General features: G+C 53.3%; 2 protein-coding genes across 42 annotated transcripts in view; one reads left to right on the top strand and one right to left on the bottom strand.

Moving 5' to 3' along the window:
- Positions 1-10121, top strand: part of CAMK2B (calcium/calmodulin dependent protein kinase II beta) — a 106770-nt gene extending 96649 nt beyond the window's left edge. For 15 of the 41 annotated variants that reach the window (XM_078342339.1, XM_054237040.2, XM_054237039.2 and 12 more), the window contains 4 exons: positions 6099-6174; positions 6291-6385; positions 7005-7239; positions 7763-10121. In XM_078342339.1, coding sequence (XP_078198465.1) covers positions 6099-6174; positions 6291-6385; positions 7005-7237 — 404 coding nt within the window. In that variant the 3' untranslated portion in view covers positions 7238-7239; positions 7763-10121. Of the gene's footprint in view, positions 1-469; positions 599-6098; positions 6175-6290; positions 6386-7004; positions 7240-7696 lie in introns of all 41 variants that reach the window. The other 26 variants (XM_078342333.1, XM_078342332.1, XM_054237038.2 and 23 more) reach the window with 3 other exon arrangements.
- Positions 10122-12603: 2482 nt separating this feature from the next.
- On the bottom strand, positions 12604-25503 carry YKT6 (YKT6 vesicular SNARE protein). The gene is made up of 7 exons (XM_002751380.7): positions 25244-25503; positions 21890-21972; positions 20548-20648; positions 19541-19645; positions 19152-19217; positions 16050-16151; positions 12604-14634 (listed from the first exon to the last, which is right to left on the bottom strand). The coding sequence occupies exons 1-7, from the start codon at positions 25345-25347 to the stop codon at positions 14599-14601; spliced, it is 597 nt and encodes a 198-aa protein (XP_002751426.1). The 5' UTR covers positions 25348-25503; the 3' UTR covers positions 12604-14598.
- Between the last annotated feature and the right edge of the window lie 2011 nt (positions 25504-27514).

Raw genomic sequence — 27514 nt, 5'->3', positions numbered from 1 at the left:
TTCCCTCGAGTTTCTGTTTTCCTCCCCATACTCCCTCCTGTCCCCCACACCCTCCCCTGTCCCCCACATCCCCCTCTATCCCCTACATGCCCCTCTGTCCCCACATCACTCTTGGTCTCCTCACCCCTTCTGTCACTCACACCCCACTCTGCCCTGTATATCCCACTCTGTCCCCCCACATTCCCCTCTGTCCCCCAAGTCTCCTCCATTTCCCATTTCCCTCTCTGTTCCCCAAGCTCCCCTCTGTCTCCCAAGCTCCCCTCTGTACCCCACATCCCCTCTATCGGCCCATGTCCAACTTCTTCCCCCCACACCCTCTATCCTCCCTCCCTCCCCTCTGTCCCCTTGTGCCCCATCCCTCTGTCTCTCTGTGCCCACCACTCTCTGGCTTGGCTGTCTGCCCATGGGTTTCTCTCCTGTGTGCCCCCCGTGCCTGCCTTGTGTTTACGTCTGATCCGTTCCGCCCCAGCCCCCAGGATCTCTGACATCCTGAACTCTGTGAGGAGGGGCTCAGGGACCCCAGAAGCCGAGGGCCCCTCGCCAGTGGGGCCCCCGCCCTGCCCATCTCCATCTCTCCCTGGCCCCCTGCCCACCCCATGTAAGTAGCACCTTGAGTGGCCCTGGCAGCGGCTGCCCGGAGGGGCTCAGGGAGTGTGAGCCGGCGGTGGTGCTCTGGGAAGGGCCAGATTGCGGGGGAGGGTGGGGGCACAGGATCCCTCCGCTGGGTCCCAGGGAATGGCTTTGAAGCACATGAAGGTGCCACTGAGTCTCTGAAAATGAAGGTTATGGTTATGAAGCATGTGTGACACCTGTGTGTAGGAAGAGTGTCTGAAAGAGCAGGTTTGTCGCCGACCCCAGCACTCTAGACCCTGAGATCCACAGCTTTCTCTTGATGGGAGGGGAATAGACAGCAGAGGGTCCACAAGTGTGGCAAGGGCTGTCACGCAGGGAGCTGCCAGTTTGTGTCGAGGTGGACCTGCCGGGCAGGGAGAGAAAAGTGTCAGTTCCAGCCCAAGACACTCTGGCATTTGAGCTACCCAGGTCCAGACAGCAGGGAGCAGGTGGGGACGGAAGGCGCAGATCTGGGGGGCAGCTAGGGCCAGGCTGAGGCAGAGCGGGCGGGACGGGAAGCACAGGCTGGGCTGGGCGGCCTCTCTGGCCAGGGAGGAGCCAGGCTGGGCCACCTCCCGGCCTGTCTGCTGACTGCCCGCAGTATCGCTTACAGGGATGGATGACATCCCAGGGCTGCCGCCACCCCCACCTGTGGGGAGACACCAGGCTGGGGGTGGTGCAGAGATGCTCTCAGAGAAGAGGCTGCTGGGCCAAGGGCTCGGCATGGCAGGGCAGTGGCTGGGTGAGTACCTGAGGAACAGGTAGGATCTGCGTGCCCTCATCCCATCTGCACACCAGGCCTGGGGGCTGCTGCAGGCGACTGGGGCTGAGGGGAGTGGAAGCAGCAGCCCGAGAGGGGGATGCATCCTGCAGGCTCAAAGAGGCGCTGGATTCACCTGGTGCCAGAGAGGGCGGGGGCAGCCTCTGGAGGGGCACTCACCCCCTGAGTGTTCTGTGGTTGGTTGAGGACTCCCAGCAGGGGTTGACTGAGGGGGTCACAGGTGAATGGCTGAGGGGAGAGACCAGGTTCTTGATGGTGATGGGTTGGGGTGCCTGGGCAGCCAGAACTCAAGAAGAGCGCGGTGAGGGGCAGCTGTGCAGCTTGGGTGGGTGCACAGCAGAGTTTCTGGGAATGGTCAGAACCCCCTACACCTGCCATGTCCACAGCAGCTCCTCTGATTTTAAGGGGCTTGCTGCCCATGCAGAAGTGGAGGAATGTGCCCTAAGGAGCCTGCCTGGAAGGTCACCCCATCAGGTTGGCATGACCCCACCCCATGGCTGCAGCCTGCCCTCAAGGTCTGTGCAGTAGCCAGGGGTGAGTCCTCTGAGGACAGGGCCCGGGCTGGGTGCAAAGTGGCCAGCTCAGGACTTGGTGCCCAGGCTCACCTTCAGGGGCCACAGCACAGACCTGCCCCTACAGAGTCTGCCCTGAGCCTGGCTGGGGAGGCAGAGGCTGCAGGAAGGTGCTGTGAGCAGGGCAGGATGGAGATTCATGTGGGCCTCCTGGGAGGGGCTGGGCAGGGCTGAGAGAGGGGTGGGCGAGACGTTCCAGGAACTTGGGGAGAGGAAGAGTCGGCAGTGCCCTGAGGGCACCTGGGCCCAGGCGGAAGGTGGCCAGCTCTGGGCCATCCTACAGGCCAATCATGGGCCCCCTCGTTCCTCCAGAAGGCACCCACCAGCTGTGTAACTAGGGCAGGTGTCCCCCAGCCTGCCTCAGGCCCTGTCTTCTCCCCACCCACGCTCTCTAATCTTGGATTATACGAAATCCAGCCTGATCCCTGGGCAGCTGCCCTCCTTCCCGCAGCCACCTCTGGCTCTGAGAGATGGGGCTTGGGGCCAGCCTGGGGTCCCAGGAGTCCAGGCCAGGATGAGAACCCGCTCTGGCCCCAGCTGGACGCATTGGGCCTGCCTGGGCCTGCCACCTCACCCCAAGAGAGCCACAGGCAATTTGAGGCTCCCTTTCATGTTGGGGCACCTGGAAGGCCTGACCTTGCAGAGGCTCTTGGCATGGGCAGACCCTCCAAACCCAGACCCTGCAACTGCCTCCCCTTTGTGCCTGGAGCTGCCAGGACAGCTTGTCCTTAGCTAGCAGGCTTCCCCACCTGGGCACCCCTTCATGCTGGGCCCCCTCCTTCCCCTCCCTCGGGAATCATGCCCTTCTTCAGGGGCCCGGGTATCGAGGACACCAAAGTGCCTATATGCTACGTGGGGAGGTGGAGTGGGGGCTGGGTCAGGCTGGGCAGCGCCATTCCGCAGGGCAGAGGCAGGCTCGGCTTCCTGTCTGTGAAATGGATGGGTGGCTCTCACAACAGACCTGCTTCCCACCCTTCAGCACGGTTACCACTCTTGATCGGAACTCTGACCACACATCTCCTCTTCTGTTGACACACTTTTCCCACCAACTCCCGTTTTAATTACAATTTGTTTAAAAGCACTGCATATTACTTCATTAGACGGAAGATTAGTTTCACTTGCCACCAGTGTAAGGTAACTATAGAACCAAAGCAGACTGGAAACCACATGAAACAATGTCACTCTCTCCTCCATTCCAGCTGCATGCTGCTGTGCGCCTGAGACCCCCCGTGGAGTGGGAGGGGCAGCTCTCTCTGTCCATTAGAAAGGGGGATTAACTAAGTGACAGGAGGTGTTTGGGACATGTGGACACCAGACTTCTCTTGATGCAAGAAGGACAGAGCTAGACAGCTTAGTGGAGTCTGGCTCAGGGGCTACTGGGAGGACTGGCTACACGTGGGAGAGAGGTCAGACCTGAAGCTTGGGGCCACCTCCAGGAAAGGACAGGTGAAAGGGGGGCATGAGGCAGGGGAGAGGCAGGTGCCAGGCAGAGGGTGGAGAAGAGGCAGGAACGTAGCAGCTGGGGTGGGGGTGGAGTAGGCCCTCAAGTGTCATATGCTACTATCCTGGGGCCCACGGGCAAGGACAGGAACAGCCATAGCACGTGTTAGGACAGAGCCCTGTGCCTTCCCGGAGCTGGGCAGGTGGAGTGGGGCCAGGAAAGGGACTCATGGTAGCTGCAGCAGGAACTGGAGGAGAAGGGGCCTCTGGAGCCTGGAGCCCACCTTCCTGGGGGGCAGCTTTCCAGGGTCCATCAGGTGGGTGGGAACTGGGCTTCTGTAGTAAGACTGCCCTGAGGAACATCCATGACTTGGTCTAGTGAAAGTAGGCAAGAAAGGGACACATGCTGGCAGCAGAAGTGCAGCTGGGTCAGGAGAGAGGGCCTTTCCAGATAGGGGCAACCCAGGGGTGCCCACGCCACACAACACAGGCACACATGACCTGTGTACACTCACAGGCACTGCACACACACCTGCCTGCACACATGCATGCTTCCACACAGGCACAGGCACGAGTGATCACATGTACGTACATGCATATGATCACATACATGAACATGTGTTCACCCCACTTCTCAGGCGCCCTTGGCTCCTCCTACTGTCACAGTGCAGCAGGGGACATGAGGCCCCAGAGCAGATAGGTGCAGCGCAGGCATTCCCAGGTAGCGCCCACACACATGCATGAGCACACCTGGGCGTGCGGCGCCTTCTTTGTGGACTCAGTCCAGCTACCAGGTGGGCTCCCTGGTGAGGTGAGCTCCTAGAGGCCTGGTAGGAGAGATAAAGGCAATCCCACCACAGACGTGCTTAGAATTCCCTTCTCTGGCCAGGTGCGATGGCTCACGCTTGTAATCCCAGCACTTTGGGAGACTGAGGTGGGGGGAATCACTTGAGGTCAGGAGTTCAAGAGCAGCCTGGCCAACATGGTGAAACCTCATCTCTACTAAAAATACACACAAAAAATTAGCCAGGCATGGTGGCGGGCGCCTGTAGTCCCAGCTACTCGGGAGGCTGAGGCAGGAGAATCCCTTGAACCCGGGAGGTGGGGGTTGCAGTGAGCTGAGATCATGCCACTGCACTCCAGCCTGGGTGACAAAGTGAGACTCCATTTCAAAAACAAAAAAAAAAAGGATTTCCTCCTCTGGGAATTTAGACCACAGACAGACAGGTCACATGTATGGCCTTTGGAGGCAGCGCTCACAGCCGAAGAGTGGAAACGTCACCACAGGGCCTGCCTTCTTGGTGAAAATGGTGTCCTGAAGGGCAGGCAGCTGTTTGAGGGTGGTGTCCCAGGTGTGGCCTGCAGCAGCCTGAGGGTCCAGAGCGCAGTGCTGGGAGTGCAGAGACCCCCACAGGGAGAGTTCCCAGGAACCTGCTTCCAGGGCACTTCTGGGGGTTTGAGTTTTTTCCATGAACAAATCACTTTGAAAAATTACTGTTACTCATGTGTATAGGTGAGTGTGCGTGTGCACGTGTGTTCTGTGAGTGTGCATGTGTGTGCTTGCCTGCAAATATATCCTCGCAGAAATGGCTAGGGACCTCACTCAAGACAGTAGATCTGTCTAAAGAGTGAATGAAGCAAGATTGAGGAGAACACGGGCATCTTCAAACTATATGTGTGGTGCTTTATTTTAAATGCATCTAAAGTGAATAGGAGCATGTTAAGGTTTGAATCTGTAGAATGTAGGTTATATTGTTATTTCTGCATCTTCCACACGTTTAAAATATTTTACAATGAAAATAAGTTGTAGGTAAAGCAGCAACACAGGCTGCAGGTGAGCGCCCTGGAGGCCAGTGAGGACCAGCATGTCTGGGCCTGTTGGAAGCCGAGGGGAGCGGGCAGGAGCCACAGGCAGGCTCCCTGGAGAAGCCTGGGTGTGGGGGTGCGGGAAAACGGGAGTGTCTGCAGGGGTAGCATGTGGGCCCCGGACTGCAAGCAGGTGGAGCCAGCAGGATGCAGCTCCTATGAGAAAGTGGGGAACAAGAGACCAGCTTGCTCTTCCTGCTGCCAGGACACCCCTGGTCATCGGTCCAGGGAACCCTGCAGCCTCAGCTGCGCCTGGCTGCCCCCTGCTGCTTCCTCCTCCTCAGCCTCCTGGCCTTGCTGATGGCTCCTCCTTCAAGGCTGGTCTCTGCCTTCTCACCTGGTGCTTGTTCTCGGTAGCCCCTCACCAGAGCTGACTGGTGAAGGAAGCACTAACAGCCCAAGGCTCGGGAGGAGGGTGGGGGCGGGAAGCTGCAGGAAAGCATGGGGCGAGGTCTGGTGGGCCCAGTGGCCAGTCCACAGGTGGGCAGGAGGGAGACTGCAGCAGACAGCGAGTGGGGCCAGGAGGGCAACCTCCAGGTAGATTGTGGGCATTTTTTTTTCCTCTTTCTGCATTTTCCAGGCATTTTGTAATGTGGATAGAACATTTCTGTCATTCACAAATATTTTAGTTAAGTAAGATGGAAGCTGTTGCACTTGGAAATGAGGAAGCCACTGGGGAGAGGGCTGAGAGGATCTCCTCTGCGAGGAGCAGCAGGAACACAGAGTGGCTGCAGCTCACGCTCCCCTAGGCCCTCCCCTGGGTTGTGTGGAGGGGTCTGGGGGGAATGGGCCAGCACCCATGGTCACCTGGCCGTGTCTCCCCACAGCCCGGAAGCAGGAGATCATCAAGACCACGGAGCAGCTCATCGAGGCCGTCAACAACGGTGACTTTGAGGCCTACGCGTGAGTCCCCGGGGCTGGGGGGGGGCTGTGCAGGACAAGGATGTGGGACTCTGGGTGGGGGCCTGCTCCAAGTTGGGGGTCTACAGGGCCCCTCCTCACTTGGATTTGGCCCCCAGGAAAATCTGTGACCCAGGGCTGACCTCGTTTGAGCCTGAAGCACTGGGCAACCTGGTTGAAGGGATGGACTTCCACAGATTCTACTTCGAGAACCGTGAGTGAGGGAGCAGAGGAAGGCATGAGGGGGCGGTGCCCCGAGGAGAGCCCCTCGACCCCTCCCAGGGGCAGCCTAGTGGCTGCCTATGGAAGCCCTGGCCCTCTGTGCCCAGGGTTGGCCAGCGCGCCCCCCCCCCCGCCCACAGAGGCCATCCCTGGCCCCCAGAATCTCACTCTTGGAGGGCCCATGCAGCTCCCAGGAGAGCCGAGCCTCCCCAGTAAGGGGAGTTAAGAGGGAAGGGGGGGCCAGACACGGTGGCTCACGCCTATAATCCCAGCACTTTGGGAGGACGAGGCAGGTGGATCACGAGGTCAAGTGATCGAGACCATCCTGGTCAACATGGTGAAACCCTGTCTCTACTAAAAATACAAAAAATTAGCTGGGCATGGTGGCGCATGCCTGTAATCCCAGCTACTCAGGAGGCTGAGACAGGAGAATTGCCCGAACCCAGGAGGCGGAGGTTGTGGTGAGCCAAGATCGTGCCATTGCACTCCAGCCTGGGTAACAAGAGCAAAACTCCGTCTCAAAAAAAAGAGGGAAAGGGTCGGGCTGGTGGGGTGGAAGGTGGGCACTGGGCAGCCACAGCACCTGAGACCCCCCACACTCCTGTCCCCAGTGCTGGCCAAGAACAGCAAGCCGATCCACACGACCATCCTGAACCCGCACGTTCATGTCATCGGCGAGGATGCCGCCTGCATCGCCTACATCCGGCTCACGCAGTACATCGACGGGCAGGGCCGGCCCCGCACCAGCCAGTCTGAGGAGACCCGCGTGTGGCACCGCCGCGATGGCAAGTGGCAGAATGTGCACTTCCACTGCTCGGGTGCGCCCGTGGCCCCGCTGCAGTGAAGGTGAGTGCCCTGGCCCAAGTGACAGCTGGGGCAGAGGGGTGGCTGTGGTGTGAGTGGCTGCAGCCCGGGGAGGCAATGGGGAGCAGTGGGGCCTGTGGCAGAGGCCATGCCTGGGGCACCCCTGAGCTTTCCTAGTGAGGCCATGGGAATGATGTGAGGGACCACAGCAGGTTGGGTGTGGCGGGCCTCCCCAGAGGACTGAGGAGCTGACGAGGGCCTGAGCCATCTCGCTGGCCAGAGCTGGGTGGGTTGCGGGTGGATGGGTCTCAGGGAGCGCACTCCTGGGCACTGTGCCCTGTTTGTGAGGACTGTTAGAGCCCCAGGTGGCGGGTGCAGCGGGCCCAGTGCCCAGTTTTACAGGGATGGTAGTAATTGGGCTGGGCACCTTGAACCTCTCTCTTGAGTGGGCCCTTTTCTGGACGTTAACTTTAACCCTCCCTGCGGTGCTGCGTGGCAGATAGCAGAGCCTGGGGGTAGACGGGAGAGGGGCTGCTGAAGAGCTGACCCAGCCGCCTCATTTCAGAGCTGCGCCCTGGTTTCGCCGGACAGAGTTGGTGTTTGGAGCCCGACTGCCCTCGGGCACACGGCCTGCCTGTCGCATGTTTGTGTCTGCCTCGTTCCCTCCCCTGGTGCCTGTGTCTGCAGAAAAACAAGACCAGATGTGATTTGTTTAAAATCAAAACAAAAAAAAAAAACAAGATGACGACGATAACCACACAAAAAAATTGACATCAGATGAAATGAAAAAAAAAAAAAAACTAAAGGAAGGAAAAAGCTGTAAAAATCACTGGCATTCGTGGGGCCGCTCCCCACCCAAGCTCCACGTGTGTCCGTCTGTGCTCCTGGCCCTCTGGGGGACCAGCTGGGACATGAACTTGTCTGCCAGTCCCCTGTCGCGTGCTGAACGGTGTTAGTTTGTAGGTAACGCACACACCCCACACCTAAGGCGTCTGCATCCTCCCGCCAACGCATGGGCTCCACGTGGTGTGCTCGCTGGCTGTCGTGACTGTCAGCTGTCTCTTGGGAGGGGCTGTGGGGGCCCGCTGGGCTGCCTCCTTTCCCGCTAGTCGTGCCTGAGAGTTGCTGTTGTTCCTGCTTTCCCTTCCCCTCCTTTCATCCCCTGAAGGGCTAGGTGTGGGTTTTCCGAGCCCGGCATCCCCACACACCCAGCACAGACAGCCCTTTGGCAGAGCCCAGGCTGCCCCTCATCCCCTGGAGTGTTGAGGAGACTGGAGTCCCGTCCCCAAGGCCATCAAAGATGCCCCCACAGACCCAGGACTCCAGCTATGCTCCTTCTGGAGGAATAAAGTGCAGCGAGGGGCACAGTTTAGCTTCAGGCCTCTTGCCGGGCAAGAGACAGCACTGTTGGCTACAGCTCCCTGCAGCCAGCTGTGGCGAGAGGACTCTGCCTGGGCTGGCCTCCCTCCTGTGTGTGAGGCATCTGTCTCTTCTCTACCGGCCAGCAGCAGACGCACTGGCAGCTCCCTACCCTGTTTCCGCCCCTTGGTCCTCCCCCAGCCTGTTTGGCTTCTTCCCCACCCCGCCCCACCCAGCCCCCATGCAGGTGGGAGCAGACTTTTGACCAAGGACTGCCGACCTTCCTGAGCCCCCAGCTGAGGCTGGAAGGGGAGGCCAGGCTTTGTGTCTGGGCATATTTGCCTGCTGATGGAGTCTGGGGGAGCCTGGGGTTTGGGGTTTGGTCGGGTGGTGCAGCAAGTGGCAGAGAGGGGTCAGAGGTGGTGAGTGCCGGGCATGACGAGGGTCCATGCAGGGGTCTGATGAAGTGGGAGTGCCTTTGGAATCTGGTCTGGGAGCAGAAGGAAGCAAAGGCTACGGTGGGAGCCAGCCCAGTGCACGTGGGAGGTGTGAGGGCAGTGCTGCCAGCACAGTGTCAGGTGTGCCAGCGCCTTGGTGAGCTGCAGTGCGTGTGAGGGCACCTTCTAAGTTAGGCCAGGGATGTAGCCATGGAGATAAGGTGGGCTGGGGACAGAAACACATGGGCACAGGGCCCAGGACACCAGCGGATGGAGGGCGGGGTCCAGCCTTGTGCTCCTGAGCGTCGGGTGCCTGGGTTTGAGGCAGTGGGTCCCCGGCTCCTCGTGATGGTGTGTACCATGGGGAGGCTCAGGGACAGGGCAAGCCCGAGCACGGTGGGGCTACGGGTGGGTCTGAAGCCAGGTTGGGTGGGAGCGGTCAGGAGCCCTGACTGCAGAAGGTCAGGGGCTCCTGCCCCAGTGCCTGCCCACCTTCAATTCATGTCGTTTTCAACAAGGATTTTCTTTATCTTCCCCCACAAATCGAGCCAAGGGAGGGGCACAGAATGGGGAACAGGACACAGGATCCTAAACTCCAAGGGGACTGTCCACCGATGAACACTCAGAGTGGACACCACCTTCCGTTCACGCTGTGCCCAGGACAGCTGTCCCCATCCACGAACACAGGGTAAACATCTGCCGGGCTCCGCACCAGTGGCTCCCTGGGCCACGGGACAGCGGCAGGGCTCACCATGGACAGCACGTGGCCCAGTGGCCGGCCACCCTGGCGTCCTGGGGCCTCCTCCCCTCCTCTCCCTCTCACCTTGTCACCTCCACGGAGCTGCCTGTCTGGGATAATTTGGGGATTTTTTTCTGGGGGATAATTCTTTTGCATGACCCCTAAAGAGCAAGCCACACCGCTATGCTAGCTAGGTGTCCGCGGTGTGGTGGTGGCGGCCGCTGGCCAGCACTGCAGGGGTTGGCTGCCCACGGTGCTGGCTGGCCTCCCCTCCTCTCTCTTTTTGCTGAGTTTCATTGTCTTTTCTTTCTGAGCCTTGTAAGTGTACACAAATTATTCTTATTTTGTTCTGTCTCGGGAAACTGCAAATAAAAGAAAAACAGGACAAACTGCTTCAAGTGCAGTGGGGTGCTTTAGCTGGAATCCTGCCGACCTCCCGTGCCAAAATAGACTCAAGCCCAGTCCCTGGCCAAGACCCTACTTAAGCCCCTCCTCCAATGGAAGGTAGTGCTATGGAGCCCTGAACTGGCCCCAGCAATCCTGAGCCCCTCTAGTGAACCCACACCGGGTAGGGCACTAGTCATAGATCATAGCTCCGCCAGCTGTCCCCACCTCTTTCTCTGGTCCTCTGAAGTCTTCTGGGCCGCGGGTGGACCACCCTGGATGCTGGAACTGCAACTGGCTCCTAGCCCCCAATTCCCCTGACCTCTACAGTCACTCCCAGTGGCTGCTAAAGATGAGGCCAGGGCAGCCTCTGGGCAGGAAGGAGCCCCAGGACCAAGACCTCCGGCTGTCCTGCTGTCTCCCGTCACCTCTGCTACCTGTATTGGCTATTCTGGACACTGAGGACACACAGTGACCACGGAGCTGGGCTCTACCCCAGTGGATTACGCAGACAGATGGCACGCAGGCCTGTGTGGACATCAGCCTTAGCACCAGATGCAGGCAAGGTGCAAGGTGATACAGTAGGCAGCCACCATGGGAGCCAGGAGGCTCCAGCGGAGGCCACACAACCCAGAATCCAGGACACAGAGCTGAGATGGAGACAGGGAAGCCAGATGCCAGCCCAGACTGGCCAGGTGCTACATGCCTGTGGGCCAGGCCAGGCTTGGGGACTTTGTCCTGGGTATGGAGACAGTTACCCCTCAGGCCTTCCCTCTACATCTCCAGCCCAAGCTAAGAGCAAACCCTTAGCTTGGAGTAAGGAGTAACCCCCTGCCTGGTTTCTCCTGTTCTCAGGCTCTACCCACCACTTGTATTGCCTGGCCCCACAGGGCACATGCTCAGGCCCAGCCTGGGAAAGCAACCGTACCTGCCTGTGCTATGCTGACCCTTCTCAGCCTCAGTGCCCTCCTCCCTCCCAGACACACCCTCACGGCCCCTGCCGGGCCTCCAGTGCACCCTGTGTCTCTATGACAACCTGCTCAGAGTGTGGCCTCACCCATGGCTCCCCTCCACACCTGTGTCCCAGGCAGTGGGGACATTTGTGGCAGTGCCACAGCACTTGCCTGAAACAGAAGGATAGGCTTTAAAATAGTTCCAGACACTAAATATACTTGCATCTTGGGTCCAAGCAACTTCTCACAAGTGCCCCTACACACTCTCAGTCCTATCCACTATGGGCGGGGAGCCTGAAGGATACCCCAGGAGTAGCCAAAGCGCTCACCCTCCTCCTCCACCCTCAACTTCTGGTTAAACACTTTCATGCAGCCGAGTGGTCCTGGATGTCAGCTTCTTGCTCTCCATGGTCTGTACCTGGACAGGTGCTCTCAGGTGTGTAGGTGGACATGTGGCAGGTCCCAAGAGCCAGGTGCAAAGAATCTAGGCCAGTGCCCACGATTGTTGCAGTGTCTGCCCCTAGCATGGTATCTAGGGCTCCTATCAGCTGTAATCAGAGGAGCCCTTCCAGGCCAGGCCTCCCCCAGGAAGGCTGCAGGCACTGCGGATCTTGCACCCTCACATACATTATTCCTGAGGCCCTTCTGCAGATGCCATCAGGGTAACAGCTCTGATGAGGTTTTAGGGCACAGCACACAGGGCTAAGCCACTCTGTACTGGGCCAAGCACTACAGGCAAAAGGACACCACTGACAGACACTTCATTCATCACTTTTGTATTTTTTTTGAAAGGGAGTCTCACTGTCACCCAGGCTGGAGTGCAGTGGCACGATCTTGGCTCACTGCAACCTCTGCCTCCAGGGTTCAAGTGATTCTCCTGCTTCTGCCTCCTAAGTAGCTGAGATTACAGGTACCCACCACCATGCCCAGCTAATTTTTATATTTTAGTTGAGACAGGGTTTCACCATGCTGGTCAGGCTGGTCTTGAACTCCTGACCTCAAATGATCAGCCCAATCTGCAGGGGTCCTGCAGAGGAGCTTTGCTCCTCCAGGAAGCAGGAAGCTTCCAGGTACCCTGTGGAGCCTCCTCTGCTCCTCAAGTTTCCACCTGTGCTTGGCGGGATGCCAGGTGGTCTCAGATTGATCCCGGGGTCACCAGTGAGGGACGGGAAGCCCACAGCAGGATTGGGATGGGGATGGGGCCTCCTGTCCCCTGGCTCTGCAGCTGTGAGGCAGCTTTCCCATGGGAGTCTCCTGGTTGCAGCTAAGATCAGGCAATGGAATCAGAAATGACTGGGCTTCTACTCCAGGGCTCCCTCATCTGGTTAACCGCAAAAAAGAAAATACAGTTCCTGCTAGTAAGGTCTAGAGAAAGGAGGTGAAGGAGTCAGGCTTGCAGCTACCTCTCCTGGGCAGGAGCCGGCCAGGATAACTGAGATCCTTGCACGCGGCAGGCACCCAGCTCGAGGCCTATCTCCCCCCAGGGCAGGGCTTGGTGAGGAAAGGGCTCCCCTGAAGCACAAGGCAAGCACTGTGGAATTTCAAGACAACTTTATTCAGGCAGGCGCCTCCCAGAACACAGGGAACTTGGGCAGCAGCTATTAAAATACACTCTTGCCAAATGATTTACAACAGAACAGAACAGGGAGCAGGGGATCTGTGGGTGGGGCCAGGTTGGGCCCTCTATCTCACAAGGCCTGAGTCAAGCCCAATCACCCTGCTTAGCAGGGGCTAACCCAGGCCGAGGTCTCACTTCCTCTTACCACAAATGCACACCTCCATTTTCCCCACCCCCGTCTCTCCCTAGGGTCCTCAAGCGGGAGAGGTAGCATCCCTCGGATCCAGGCCCACTCCACTCCGTCTCTGGCACCAGTGGGCAGGCTGGGTCTGGGTCTCAAGGGGCCCTGGGCTTGGGGTGTCTATGGCAATAGGAAAATGACATGGACAGGGTCTTCAGGGGTAGGCTAAAGTCCTCTGGCCAGCAGTGCCCAGAGAAAATGGACAGCAGCAGGTAAACCAGCCAGGAGATGGGGTCCTCTGAACCCACAGCAGACCAAACCCTCCTGCCCAGACCCTGCCCACACTGGGAGTCAGGACCACTGAGACTCTGGTCAGGATAGTAGGTGCCCTCAGCAGTGTGGCAAGCTCAGAGCAGGGCTCCCCAGGACCATATCACACTGGCTCAAAACTCATAGGTAACACCATCCCAGCAGGAGCTTCCATGGGAGCTGGATCCCAGGGATGCATCCTGAGCACAGGTGGGCGGCCTGGAATATGGCACTAGGACCCAAGGGATCTGGAACATCCTGAGCCCATCTTCTGGGTTGCTCCAGCCTGTCTCCAGGACTTGCGGTGAGTGGGCCTCCTGCCAGGTGGCAAGGCACAACTTAGACCAACCCCTTGGCCTCCATTCCCCATGCAGCTGCCTCTGACTAAGAAGGAACTAGCAGGCTTATGCTGGCCAGACCACAGGTGGGGTGCTGGGAGTCCTCAGGCCAGCTGGCACCTCTGTCCATGGGAGAGACAGAGACTTGTTCAGATGCATAGGCCTCAGGCGGTTCAAGGCAGTCTTGTAGCCAGAGAGGCAAATAAAAATCAGTTTGAGAGACCACAGCACCCGCTGCTTTGATTGTGATGTTCAAAGGCAAGATGTAAGTCAAGGCAAGTGTCCCAGAGGCCCTGGGCAGCTGAGTGCACCTGTGTTTGAGCTTCCCTGAAGACGGACACTCCCAGCTGACCATCTGAACACCAGGAGAACATTCCTCTTTCCTGGGCTCAGTTCCCAGTCTACCTGCTGGTCCGACCTCAACCCACACACTCCCACCCACACTGTAGCTCCTTCCAAACCCTCCCAATAAGCCACCTTTGCAGGACTTGGAAGCTGCTTAGGATGGGCCCTGCCATTAGTGGGAAGCCAATCCTAGCAGAAAGGTAAGCTAAAGAACAGTCTCAGGATCTGAGACCCAGTGACTGCCCCCCAACTCCCAGGCCTTGGGCCTGAAGTACAGGCCTGCCTGTGGCCACTGTGGTGGGCTCACTCCCACCCCCAACAGTGGCCCCAGGAGAGGCTTTCCCAAGAGTTTTCAATCTCTACCCACCCCAGCCCTGGCATCAGGGACTCCCCACCCCCCAATGGAGTGTTAATATCATTAATGTACAGACAAAATCCAAAGATATATCAAAGATGGAGAAACAGCTGGCTCCGACCTCCCTCCCACAGAGCCTTCCCAGGGTTAGCTGAAGATAAGCCCTTTGGCTTCTACAGAAGCCAGTCGGAGTTTATGGTTTCATTTGCCCAAAAATACACCTTTGGGGACCTCAAATTCTTTCCAAGAATCACTACCACACATATGAATATGAACATTTGCCACTCTTCCACCATCCCTGTTTCTCCCAGGAACGTCAAAATAAAAATGGCCAGTCTGCCCCACTCTGGGTCCTCGCCTATGGCTGTCTCTTCTTTTCCAAGGGCTGCAGTTCTGATGTGAATGAAAGTGCCGTTCCAGCGCTGGGCCTCTGGCAGGCTGCATCACATGATTGCACAGCACGAGTTTTGTTTCCGGGCCTTGGAGAAAACAGAGTTGCTGAGGAGGAGGACTGACGAAGTCAGGGCAGCCCCAATCCCGGCAGGCGTGGCAGCGGGAGCTCTACTGGACACAGCCAGCCAGAGAAACTAGCACTAGAACAGGGTGGGGGTGAAGGCCTTGAGGGAAGCTGCCCACAAGCAATTCCCATACCAAGCACAAGATGGGCCACGGCTTCCAAAACTAGTCTGGGATCCTTTTTTACTTTCTTTTCCCACACCCCATTAATGCTATCAAAAAGTAAGTAAAATTCCTACAGTTAGGCCTGGTACAAACAAAGGAACAATAATACAAACAGGGCTGGGCACAGTGGCTCATGCCTGTAATCCCAGCACTTCAGGAGGCTGAGGCAAGTGAATCACTTGAGATCAGAAGTCCGAGACCAGCCTGGCCAACATAGTGAAACCCTGTCTCTACTAAGAATACAAAAAAAAAAAAAAAAAAAATCAGCCAGGCGTGCTGGCCAGCGCCTGTAGTCCCAGCTACTGAGAAGGCTGAGACACGAGATTCACTTGAACCCAGGAGGTGCAAGTTGCAGTGAGCCAAGATCACACCACTGCACTTTAGCCTGACTCTGAGATTCTGTCTCAAAAAAAATAAAATAATACAAATGGAATTCACAGAATATCTTAACTTTGCCCCCACTCTTGTCTTCCAACAATGCTATCTAACCACCATGGTGGTGTTTCTTCCCAGAAGATGGTCCTGAGGACAACAGATGTGTTTCCCAGTTGGGATGTGGTTTGTAGGAACAGTGGTTGCCACCTTCTCTCTTGATTTCTGGTCACAGACTATCTTCCTAATCCCACCTAGCCATCTCCCTCCAATGTGCACATGAAAGCAAATGAGTGTAGACAGACCAAGTAAGTATGTCCCTATGACTCTCCAACCATGGGCCAACAGTGCCATCTCCACATAGAAAGACATGAGCACTGACCTGAGAGCAAGCGGCAGTCAGCAACACCCATCCTTGTCAATGAGATACTTCCGTCAAAGGGAGATTAACTAAAAGCTTAAGTACCTCTTCGGGAAGGCTGAATTGCTTGCATCTTAAAGACTTAGACTAACTGCTCTACAGAGGAATACGACTCAACAGTAAACCTCTGAGGATCAGAACTTGAACCAGCCTTCCTGGACTGGAGGTAGGAGTGCAGAGCAGAGGCAGAGGTGGAACAAGACCTCTGCCTACATCTGCTTCAATGATGCCCAAGTGAACTGCCTCCAACCACCTGGGCCTGAGGCTCACCTTAGGCTCTCAGTGCACAAGGAGTGAAACCCCCATCCACTATGATTCAGAAGTCTAAGAAAGACCTGTTCATAGTAGAGAATGCCAGAAGCAGCAAGCAGCAACTGTTCTCTGGAGAGAACACCGAGGAGGCAGGTGCTGGGTACTCACAGTTTTATAGAAGGCTTTAGACTGCGTTCCAAGCACCTCGGATTTGGACACCAAGTCGTCTAGCTTCTCACCTCGCTCTAACAAAGACTCCATGGTGTTGTGCTGGACAAAAGAGAAAAGGGAACCCAGCTCTGTTCAGTAAGTTCCCTGACATGAGCCCCTCGTAGTTCAGTCATGGAGGAAAGCGTCTTACCTGAGTTCCTCTCCAACACACACAAACTTCACCTCTAAGTGTTGAGACTCGGTCCAAGAACAGTTACTGTCCAAGTGAATGGACCAGAACCTGGTGACATTTCTGTGAAATCTAGAAGATCTAACTGGAATGTAGCAAACTTCCCAAAAAGCTGTCCCCAGCACAGGATTAGATAACCAGCACTCCAGGAACTCATGTATACACACATTTATACATACATCTGTGTGTGTGTGCATACACGTGCATGTGCACAGGGCTCTGGAAAAAGAGAAGAGTAGCTGGGCACTAAATGGCTGTACTGGGTTGGATAGTGACCCCCACCCTCCACGCAAAATTAACATCCCCAGAACCTCTGAATGTGACCTTATTTAGAAATTGGGCCTTTGTAGATATAAGTAGTTAGGAAGAGGTCATACTGGATTAGGGTGGCCTCTAATTCCATGGCTGATGTCTTAGAAAATGAAAACACACAAAGAGAAGGTTACGAGATGGCAGAGGCAGAGCCTGGAGTGATGCATCTCTAACCCAAGCAACGCCACAGACCCCCTCAGAGCCCCAGAAGACACCAGCTGGGCCCACTGGGCTATGTGTTAACAGCAAATATTTGAGGGTATCTGTTAACAGCAGCCACAGGAAACAAAGGCAGTGGGAAATGGCTGCTGAGCACTTGACATGAGGTGAGTCCAAACTGAGCAGTGCTCTGAGTGAGACATATCAGATTTCAGATGCAGACTCATGCACGCCTCATTAATAAGTTTTATACTGATTACATGCTGGGAATGTTTTATTTGGATATGTTGGGTTAAGTAAAACACATAATTAAATTCCACCTATTTTCCTTTTATCATTTTAAAATGTAGCTCCTAGAAAATTCCAAGTTACACACATGCCCCAAATATATATCGGACAACAGTATGACAGAACATGTCCTGCCGTCTAAATGTCCTAAAGGTCATCAAACTCTGATTTAGGAAATGAAAACACTGACCCCACAAGAAGGGGTCTAGAGATGGAGGCTTCACAAGAGCCAGCAGCCCTGCTACCAGCGCCCTCAGGAAGCAGCAGCTCCCTTCTCTCCCTAGATGGCTGCTGCTACAGCAGCTGGATGCACATATGAAGCGGCACAGAACGAGGAGCCAGCAAGAATGCACTTCATCCCTGTGCACAGTTGAGCAACTCAGATTTTCAACACACAAAGTTAACTGATTCAGATATACACACCAATCATCTAGACTTTACAACTGTAGCTAGATGAGGCTGGGTAAATAGGACTCATCCACTCCGCACCGTGGGGAGAGGAGAAACAGCAGGTGTCCCAGGTGCCATGATACTCAGACTAGGACTTGAGCAACAGAAAGAAGAGACGACTTGAGAAGAAAACGGGGAAATGCCACCTAGGTGGTAAGAAAGCTCATAAGGTTTCAAAGGACACAGATTCCATGAAACTTTCACATCTATCATTCATTCCAAAGCCACGTTATTCAGAGTGTGCTCAGCAGACCTGCATTTGAAGCCCCTGGGATACTTTTTATAAAATGCAGGTTCCCAGGCCCCACCCTAAACCAACAACTCCAACCCCAGGAGATGCTGATGTACACACTAAAGCCGTGCCTGTGGAAACAGTAAAGCTTTGTATCTGGGCTTCAATCCACTCTAGGTATCTATCCACTGCTGAACACAGGTATAAACTAGGCACCAGATCGTGAGCAGGATGGAAAGATGTCCCAGTGCTCATATGCTAGTCAGGGAGACATGTAAGAAAGCAGTGACAGAACTGTGACATTCAGAAAGGCTCAAGCTTCAGGTGCCTGTGTATAAGGTGGGCAGGAAAGGGTATAAGAAAGAACAGGGCCCAGTCAGGAGATTGTGAGTTAGGAATTTGCACTTTGTCCTGGAGCAGATCTGAGAGCTGCTGAAGGGTTGTTGTGCAGATCAATGACTGCTATCTGGTGGACAGACTGGCGGTGAGAAGGAAGCAAGTGGACCAATTACAGGTGAAGGCTAGAGGCTGCTTGCATTCCACTTGTATGCAAAATTTAAAAAAAGGAAAAAAAAGGAGTTGAAGCAGCAGTTACAAATCAGGATATTTCAACAGAGATCTATCCAGAACAGAACAGTCACAGCATTTGGTACAGCCAGAGGAACAGATGCTGACAAGGAGCCTCCAACTGGGGATATGATATAAAGGGCAGCCAGGGCCATTAGAGCAGGGTGCTCAACTGGGAGCTCACAGCAGGCTCCAGCAGAGCTATACAGGAAACTGAAGGCCTGACTGTGGGACCCCTGTGTGCTGTGCCTCCACAATAAAAATCAAGATTTGGACAACAGTTCAACGAGGTACTATGTGTAATGCACTTGGCACAATGCCTGCACACACACAAATCAGGAGAGTTCAGCAGTTACAAATCAGATTTCAACTCAAAATGTAGGGTTCTGGCTCTTCTCAAATGGACCTATGTGACAACTCTGGGCCTGTATGCCAGAAGCTACCCTGTGGTCAGTGCACTGTGCTTCAATCTGTTCACTTTCAAGGCAAACGCTGCAAGGAAAGATACCTGTGGGGTGTGGAGGCACCTGACACCCTAACAAAGGCACCAAGCTGGGAATCCAGGCCTTCAGAGGCCAAACTCTAGGAACCCAGTAAATGCCCAGACAGACAGTAGCCATGGGGAGGGGGCACTTGAGGGCTCCAATGGTTCCCAGCTTGGTCCCCTACAAACAATGGGTGCCATTAACCAAAACAAGGAGAGCCAGTCTAATGCCTGGGGTGGGGCAAGGGGTGGGCAATCCCACTTCCTGCGGAGTGCTGTGGTTACTATTAAAACAAGGATGGATCTGTGCCTGCCTGGCCAGTGGCAAATCGCACCCCCGCCTCAGTTCTTGGGCTTGCTCGCCATCTTCCTACTTACCAGAATGATTTTGGTCTCATCTAGTTCAGCCTGCACTTTAGTCATGGGATCAGCTTCTCGTGGGTTCTAGGACAGAGTGAAAAATAATAAAGTCAGGACTGGAGTGGCTACCTGGAAAAAAAGCCTAAAAGTGAGGAAGATGGACAAACTTTCACAGGTTAAAAACCACAGCCTGTTGAACATGTAACAGAAACCCAAAGCCTGCCTTGAGCTTCGGTTCCCAGGTCTGAAGGTGGATTCTGTTTTTCACACAGAAGTCTTGAGAGAGAACACCAGCATCAGAAGCTGTCTGATGTAACCAGACCAGAACTATGAGAGCAGTTGGCTTTTTCAGTTTCACATGGATTCTGGGCCACATGGTGTCTGCACGAAGCTTCCTTTAACCCTACCTGGTATCTACTGAGGTGACCCTCCAGGGCTGTATAATTGATTGTAGCAGGGGATCCTACTGGCCAGTCTATCCTGTCGACTTGCTTGGAGAATTCATCTAGTACCTGCAAGACAAAGGAGCCTCAAGAAGCTCCCACTTTGTACTCACCAGTGGTCTCAACGACAAGGCTTCAATCCCGAGCACCTCACCTTGAACGAGGCTCCCTGACCCCCAGAGCCCATGAAGAAGGAATGAGGGGGATATATAAGGGCAAGAGAGAAAATCTAAGCTAAAGTTCTTTCCAAATTTTTATCATTAAAACACATCCTAAATATTCTGAGAATCAAAAGTATGCCCAGCCTGAGATGAACCTCACCTGGGGAGTAATAAAGGTATTTGAATTTTTAAACTATAGAATTCCTGAAAAAAAAGGGCACTGGCCCTCTAATTTTCCAAAGCAATTTTTTTTTAAAAAGAGAATTAGTCCCCTGGATTTAAGAAACCACCAGATTTCATGTGTTCGGAGGTATTTTAGTGCTCTGGGTGATAGAATTAAGCCTCTGACTTCAAAGAGTTTACATTAATAATTAGTACCGCACACACAAATAATTAAAGAATGCTTAGGTGCTAAGCTCTGAGATGCAACTGACTGACATCAAGGTAGAGGGATGCAGGAACTGCAGGAGGCAATGTGGAGAGTGAGGGCATTCAAGAGGGAGACTCCTTGCACAGAAGCACAGGGGGCGAGAAAACGAGGCTCAGCCGTCTCAGAGGGTCCCGACCCAGAGAAGAGATGCTGTGACTCTGTGGCCTAGACCCAGGTCACATGAGATAGCACCGGGGAGGAAACCCACGCAGGGATGCCAAATTGTCTCTTGGGTTGCAGGGAAGGGGGCTGAAAAATGTGTTGACTTTGGACACATTATTTCATCCCTTATGCCTTAGGCACTGCCATCCCCCCCTGCCCCAGTCCATGAAAATGCCCATTCATCATCCAAGTCCAGTAGAGGCAAATCGAAAACTCACCTTCTCCAGCAAGGTAAATGCCACCCGAGATGGGTATTCATTATCAGCAATGACCACACCTGCAAGACTGTCATTCCGGACATACACATGGCACAGATAGTCTAAGGAGACAAGAGATCAGACACATGGATGCTGACATGAGGGCTTCAGACTTCTTTTAATCACCCCAAATCAAAGTATCACAATGCTGGGCCAAATGAAGCCACTCTGAAGTTCAATAGCTCTGAGCAAGGCTTGTGGAGAGGCTTAGCAGAACGGCCCAATGGGCCACACACAGGAGCTTGGCCCAACACCTGCTTTAGGAACAGTAAATACCCAGAGGCCCAGTATGCAAAGCCAGGGCTTAAAACAGTCAGTGGTGCAGAAAACACACCCCAGACAAAATGGCACCAGGAGCACTTCCGAGCGTCTTCTTCCAGCTCAGGTCGGGCCAAGCTATATCTTGGGGATCTGAAGCCCTTGGGGCCTTGTGCTGCTCCCCAAACTTAGGGAACCCCAGACAAGTCAAGCGGCCTCTACTTTCCTAAAAAATCATTTCAGAGCAGCCAAAAGACAGGAAATTACCCCCCAGGGCCTCAGTCTTCCATATTATAGCAACCTGCTGGGTTTGCTCCACTCTGGTGGGTAACTGGGAGTAGGGGGATTAGTCTAGAAAAAGATCAGCCACTTCCAGCTAAGGCCTCCAGTGCACTGTGCTAAAATCCTCCTATGATTGAAAGCTACAGTTGTACAGGTCTTCTGCAAAATATTCACAATCCACAGGATTGTTCATTTACATCACTTTGAAAGGATTCAGAGTTGATACAGCTAACCATATCCCCAAGGAAAGAGAAACGTTAAGGATTACAGCTTACGAATAAGAACCTTCTCATCCTTAAGGATCTGACCCAGAAGATTCCAATGCTAAACAACAGAAAAACAAATAAAAGAGGAGGGAATGATGGTGAGCCCCTGAAATCAGAGCAGAGATAAATAAGAACATGAATGAGGAGGAGGAAGAGAAAGGGGGATTATCACCAATGCTCTCCAGATTTTGTATACCATCCCCAATTAAGATTCAAACATGGGGTCAAAGTGCACACCCTCCAAAGAAACTGAGAAGCTGGTCAGTGGGGGAACTGTCTTTAAGTAATAAACGTGGAAAGGGCAGGCACAATTTGAAAGAGAACAGAGTAAGAACACGGAAATACTTGTGATGCGATTTCACTTCTGTGATGTTAACAGCACAGAAATCTCACAGAGAAGAGTGGGGTCCCAGTAGAAAGGAGAGAGCTGGATGCTGCATGAGGTGAGGCATGGCAGCCAGGTCAGCACACGTGTAGAAGTTGGAGGGTCCTCTTACCTTGTTCTTTGACAGAAGCTCTAGTGCCTTTTGATGAGCGCTCCACAATCAGTTGACTCGTGAAGGTCATAAATTCCTGAACGCTAAGAAACACAAAATGTATTAACTGCCTTCTTCTTATCACCTTGTCCCCACCACAGTGGAAAGTGACCTCTGGGCTTATACATTAAGGAGACATTGTTTCTTGGTTTCATTTCTTTCCCTCACATCCCTAGTAATAAACACTCTATAAATGAGCACAAATACTGATAATTATGAATCACCATCACCATTCAAGCTCTATCTGTTTGCTACCTAAGCTCACCAAAACAGGTGAATTTTCTGGGGGATCTTCCACAGGGTACAGTCAATTTTACATTTTGGTCAGAGCATAATTTGGGACTCAATGGAAAAACAAGAGGCAGGTCCTGCTCTCAAGGTCCCAATAACTTCCAAGAAGCAGGACAAATAAGAACTGCACCAGGAAAATATTAGTGCAAAAACTGTCAGGCGAAAATACACAACCATTTATGGCTGTGTCCACATGACAGACCCTCACATTGCCACATACACCCACAGTGAATGCTGGCTCAGGTCTGCTGGGGCTCGTCCATAGAACAAGCACAAGGCACTCTGGAAGGAATAAAAGGAAAACAGCTTGTCCAAGACAAGGAATTGGGAAATGGCACATACAAAGGGTGAAAGGGAAGAGAAGGTCTATCATGGGCTCAACAGAGAGATCTATCCAGAACAGAACAGTCACAGCATTTGGTACAGCCAGAGGAACAGATGCTGACAAGGAGCCTCCAATTGGGGATATGATATAAAGGGCAGCCAGGGCCATTAGAGCAGGGTGCTCAACTGGGAGCTCACAGCAGGCTCCAGCAGAGCCATATAGGAAACTGAAGGCCTGACTGTGGGACCCCTGTGTGCTGTGCCTCCGTGATAAAAATGAAGATTTGTGTAACAGTTAAATGAGGCACTATGTGTAAAGCACTTGGCACAATGCCTGCACACACAGTATTACTTGTTGGTATCTTGAGGGACTGTTGTGATCAAAATAACCCCTCAGAAAAGAAGACCCCAAACAAGGAAGGCTTTGTAGTAAACCTAAAGAGACAACTCTTGAGGTAGGGCTAAAATGAGACAAAGGAAGAACTGTGTTGTGACAGCATGTATACAAAGGCCAAAAAAGCTGGGAAACTATTTTTTCAAGTTTGGGATCTGGTAATTATGGGGCAGGAAGGATGTAAGTGAAGAGGTCTTATAAGAAAACAAGCTCAGGCCAGAAGCCATGACTCATGCCTGTAATCCTTACACTTTGGGAGGCCGAGGCAGGCAGATCACTTGAGCTCAGGAGTTCTAAACCAGCCTGACCAACATGGTGAAAACCAGTCTCTACTAAAAATACAAAAAAATTAGCCAGCATAGTGGTAGGCACCTGTGATCCCAGCTACTTGGGAGGCTGAGGGAGGAGAAATGCTTGAAGCCAGGAGGCAGAGGTTGTAGTGAGCTGAGATCGCACTATTGCAGCTATCCTGGGTGATGGCACAAGATGGTCTCAAAAAAAAAAAAAAAAAAAAAAAACAAGCTCAGCTGGAACATGTGTTGTTCTAAGACCTGTTAGTAGAGATGTCCCTTTAGTGTTGTAGCTGTCAGTCATTGGAAACTAGTGTGGGTATCCCAAGCAAGTGAGGTGTAAGTCCCACAAGTGAAATCTCTGAGAATTCTAAGTACTAATGGGAAGGAAAAAGGAAAAAGAATCAGAGCCAAGTTGGCACCAAAAGTTCCATCTGAGAAAAGCAACAACACAGAGCAGTGAATGTAGGCCATGGTAAAGACTGCAAATACCAAGAACTCCAAAAAGGAGCTAAAAGATGATGCAGCAATTCCGCTTCTGGGTAAATACCAAAAAGAAATGTGAGCAGGGTCTTGAAGACATCCAAGTCTGTTCACAGCAGTATCGTACACAATGCCTGAAATGTGGAAGCAGCCCAAGTGTCCACTGACAGATGAATGGATAAACAAAATGTGAATACAGACAATGGATTATTCAACCTTCAAAAGGAAATTCTGATACGTACAAGATGCCTGAGCCTTGAGGACATTATGCTGCGTGAAATAAGCCAGACATACAAAAACTATACGATTCCATTTATCTAAGGCTGCCAGAAAAGTCAAGATCACAGAGACAAATTAGAATGGTGGCTGCCGTGGGCTAGTTGGTGTTTAATAGAAACAAATTTGATAAAAAGGAGTTCTGGAGACTGGTGACAGTGACGGCCGCACAACGCTATCAATCTATCTTGTACCACTGCACTCACTCCGCACTTAAAGACAATGAAGATGATAAATTTTATGTGCCATTTTACTACAATTAAAAAACATTTTTTTAAAAGAACTCAAAGGAGCAGAAAGTTTCAACAAAATAAGAGATTTTTTTTTTTACATCCAGCAAGTCATTAACAGAGAACTCTCATCAAGAACCAGCTGCACTGAAGCAGGGAAAACAGAATCCAAACGGCAGATTCCATGAGACTTTGAGACAAGATGACCATGGACACCGACCATGTAGGGTCCTTCTTCTTTGGTGCCTGAGTCACCCCACCGCCTCCCATGGATGGTCTGGAAGTGTCTGTGGTACTTCTAACACGTCCCAGCAATTACAGCACTCCAGAAACATTTAAAAGCTTGTAAGCCCTACAGACCCCAGGCTTGTTTTGAATCTTCAGTGTGGAATCCTTTTGTACCACTAGTGTCCGACTAAAAAGGGTTGAGTCCGGGCTTACAGTTCTAGCGGGTTGTGGTATCATCTCTTGGTACCTCAGTGACTTCACCATCCAAAAAAAAAAAAAGCGTATCAGTATCTCTCACACTGAATTGCTGGGAAGCCCCGCGCGATAATCAAAGGATGGCTCTCAAGATGTGGCACCCCGAGTCGGAATTCCTGGATGGGAGCTGTTGGTCTAAAATGCAGGTTTCGAGGCCTCCATCTACTCATTTAGAACATCTGGGCATGAAGCTTGCAAACCTGCACTCCATTTTACATTTTTACAAGGCAGAAACTTGAAAAACACTGGGTAGAGAACTGTATTCTAGAACGGTATAAGCGTTTTAAGAGCGAATGTTGGATGATTCCTCAGAGGTACAGTCCACGGGCAGATTCCACTACAGGAGGCCAAGCCCGAACCACGGACCCTGGGCTCTCCCCGCCCCTCCCCAGACTGGGACTGCAGCCTTCTCTGACCCCGGGCCCTCGGCCGCCCCGCTCTACCCCTACCCTCCAGCCTCCTCCATCCTCCCGATCCCTCCCTCGACCCCCGACCCCAGTCCTCTCCGCCCGATCCCCACGGCCCACCCGCCTGCGCCGCTCACCTGGATCTCTGGAAAAAGCTGAAGGAAGACACATCGTGCGCGGCTTTGAGCAGCACCACCTTGGCGTCGCCTTTGTAGAGGACGCTGAGGCTATATAGCTTCATGGCTCCGCGCCTTCAGGCCGCCCGCCCGCCCAGCCGCGGGACCCGCTCTCAGGGAGCAGCGCGGCCGCCGCCCCTCCGGACCGCCGCCGCCTACCCGCCTCCCAGCCGGGCTGCTGACGGGGCCACCTCCGGCTTCCTCCTCCTGGTACGCAATCCACTTCCGGATCCGGTCAGTCTGCTTGTGGGTTCTCATACCCCGGATGCAGAAAGGAACGGCCGGGAACACAGTGCAGCGAGGGGCGGAACGCCCCGCCTCGCGTGAGCCTGGCCCCTCCCTGCTCTCCAGGTGGGGTCGGCCGCAAGGTGGGGTACTGTGCCGTCTTGTGTTGCGTGGTGCTGGGCCTCCCGGAGCGGCCTGAACCCTCCGTCGTGGTCCCCAGCCCCTCAGGGCTGTGCTGAGTCGTCCAGGTCGCTCTCACTCTGTACTCCAGGTTACAAGTGCGGTCTATAGGTCCATAGCTACTTCTTGGGCAGTGAGACCCAGAGCAACGCCGAGGGGCCAGTTCTCTGCATATCTTCCTGGAGGCAGGACCCTTCTCTTTCAGGGGCCCCTTCAGGTTTCAGATCATTGACTGCTCCTGCTGCGTGGAGGAGCAGAACCCGGGTGACACGAGACCCCAAGGCACAAGGCTGCTGGGATGCATGGGAAAGCACCGATTTAGGACTTCACTGAGCAGCAGAGCTTGTTTACCTCTAAAGCGGGCAGAAATGTTCCACACTGCAAGGAGCGGCTTGGTGCACAGTGACGTTGAGAACTTTTTGCTTGAGTTGTTGAAAGAAGGCAAGTCCACGGATAGGAATGAGTGAGGCACAGTTCCCTGAAGATGCCGTACCTTGCCCGTTTCTTGGGTACTAAGTGATATCACGTGTTACTAAACTAAACCAGGTGCATTTGCCTACACACAACTTAAAACCAAACATCCAAGCACTGGATTTTTGTAGCAAGAAAGATTTCTTTTCAAGCAGCCTTGCAAGGAGACAGAAAATGGGTTCAAATCCTTGCTTCGGCAGCAGTAGATTTAAGGGAGAGATTTTGGAGGTGGAGTTTCGGGCTGGGCAGTGATTGGTTAGAAAATCCCTTGGCCATCTGCTGTTGCTTCTTCATACTGCTTCCCGGGTCACATGCAAATCCAGGGGAGTTGGTATAAAACAAAATGTGGAAATTCGGGCTGTGACATCCAAGACCCACTCATCGGGCTAATGAGTCTATTTTGCCAAGGCTGCAGTCAGCCATATTAGTTCCGACCTGTTTCAGCAAGTTGTATAAGCAGAGGGCATTATAGCAAACGGGTTATCAGCCGTCCTGCATGTCAAGATCAAGATTTCTATTAGTTACTAGTTTCTTTAACCCCGTCGGGCACAGTTTCGCATGTAATCAGAAAGGAACTTGCAAGACACACACATCTGAAAGGACCTTGGTCTTTGGAAGTTGTCGGTAAGGTCACAAAATTATGATGCCAGAAACAGCCGTATCTGAGATTACGGGAGAGAGAAGATATATTGGAAAAACAACAGCATCACTTTAAACATTACTCTAAATCAAGGTTTCTCAACCTTGGCAATATTGACATTTTGGGTTGGATAGTTCTTTGTCGTTGAGAGACTGCCTTGTGCATTGTGCAGGCAGCATCTCAGGCCTTGTACCCACTAGATGTTAGTACCAACCCACCCCCTCCCCCACTGCACAATCAAAAATGTCAAAATGTCCCTTGGGAGCAGTAGTTTAGAGAAACATTGCTCTGTGTTGGGTGGGAGGAGGTGTACTTGTTTGTTTTGTTTTGCTTTGAGACAGGGTCTTTCCCTGTTGCCCAGGCAGAAGTGCAGTGGTATGATCTCACTCACTGCAATCTATCCCTCCTGGGTTCAAGCAATTCTCGTGCCTCAGCTTCCTGAATAGCTGGGATTACAGGTGTGTACCCCAACACCCAGCTAATTTTTGTATCTTTAATAGAGACAGGATTTCACCATGTTGGCCAGGCTAGTCTTGAACTCCTGACCTCATGTACTCCACCCACCTCAGCCTCCCAAAGTGCTGGGATTATAAGCATGGGCCACTGTGCCCAGCTGAGAAACATTGCCTTAAATAATCTGTGGTGAAAGGAAGTTTCCACCACCTGCCCACTTAGTTCCTCTCTCACCAACCCTCTTTCCTGGGTGTTTCCAGGTA

This window comes from Callithrix jacchus, chromosome 11 (assembly GCF_049354715.1).
Source record: "Callithrix jacchus isolate 240 chromosome 11, calJac240_pri, whole genome shotgun sequence".
Classification (NCBI taxonomy): domain Eukaryota; kingdom Metazoa; phylum Chordata; class Mammalia; order Primates; family Cebidae; genus Callithrix; species Callithrix jacchus.
The sequence above is the reverse complement of the archived record's forward strand: the minus strand, read 5'-3'. Positions and strand labels throughout refer to the sequence as shown.

Bases quoted from the DNA above. Each gene is read 5' to 3' on its own strand.
- YKT6 (XM_002751380.7), bottom strand. From the start codon at position 25,347: ATGAAGCTATATAGCCTCAGCGTCCTCTACAAAGGCGACGCCAAGGTG. The intron at 21,973-25,243 runs GTGAGCGGCGCA...TGTGTTTCTTAG, and splicing joins AGCTTTTTCCAGAGATCCAG to CGTTCAGGAATTTATGACCT. The intron at 20,649-21,889 runs GTAAGAGGACCC...TTGTCTCCTTAG, and splicing joins AGCTTCTGTCAAAGAACAAG to ACTATCTGTGCCATGTGTAT.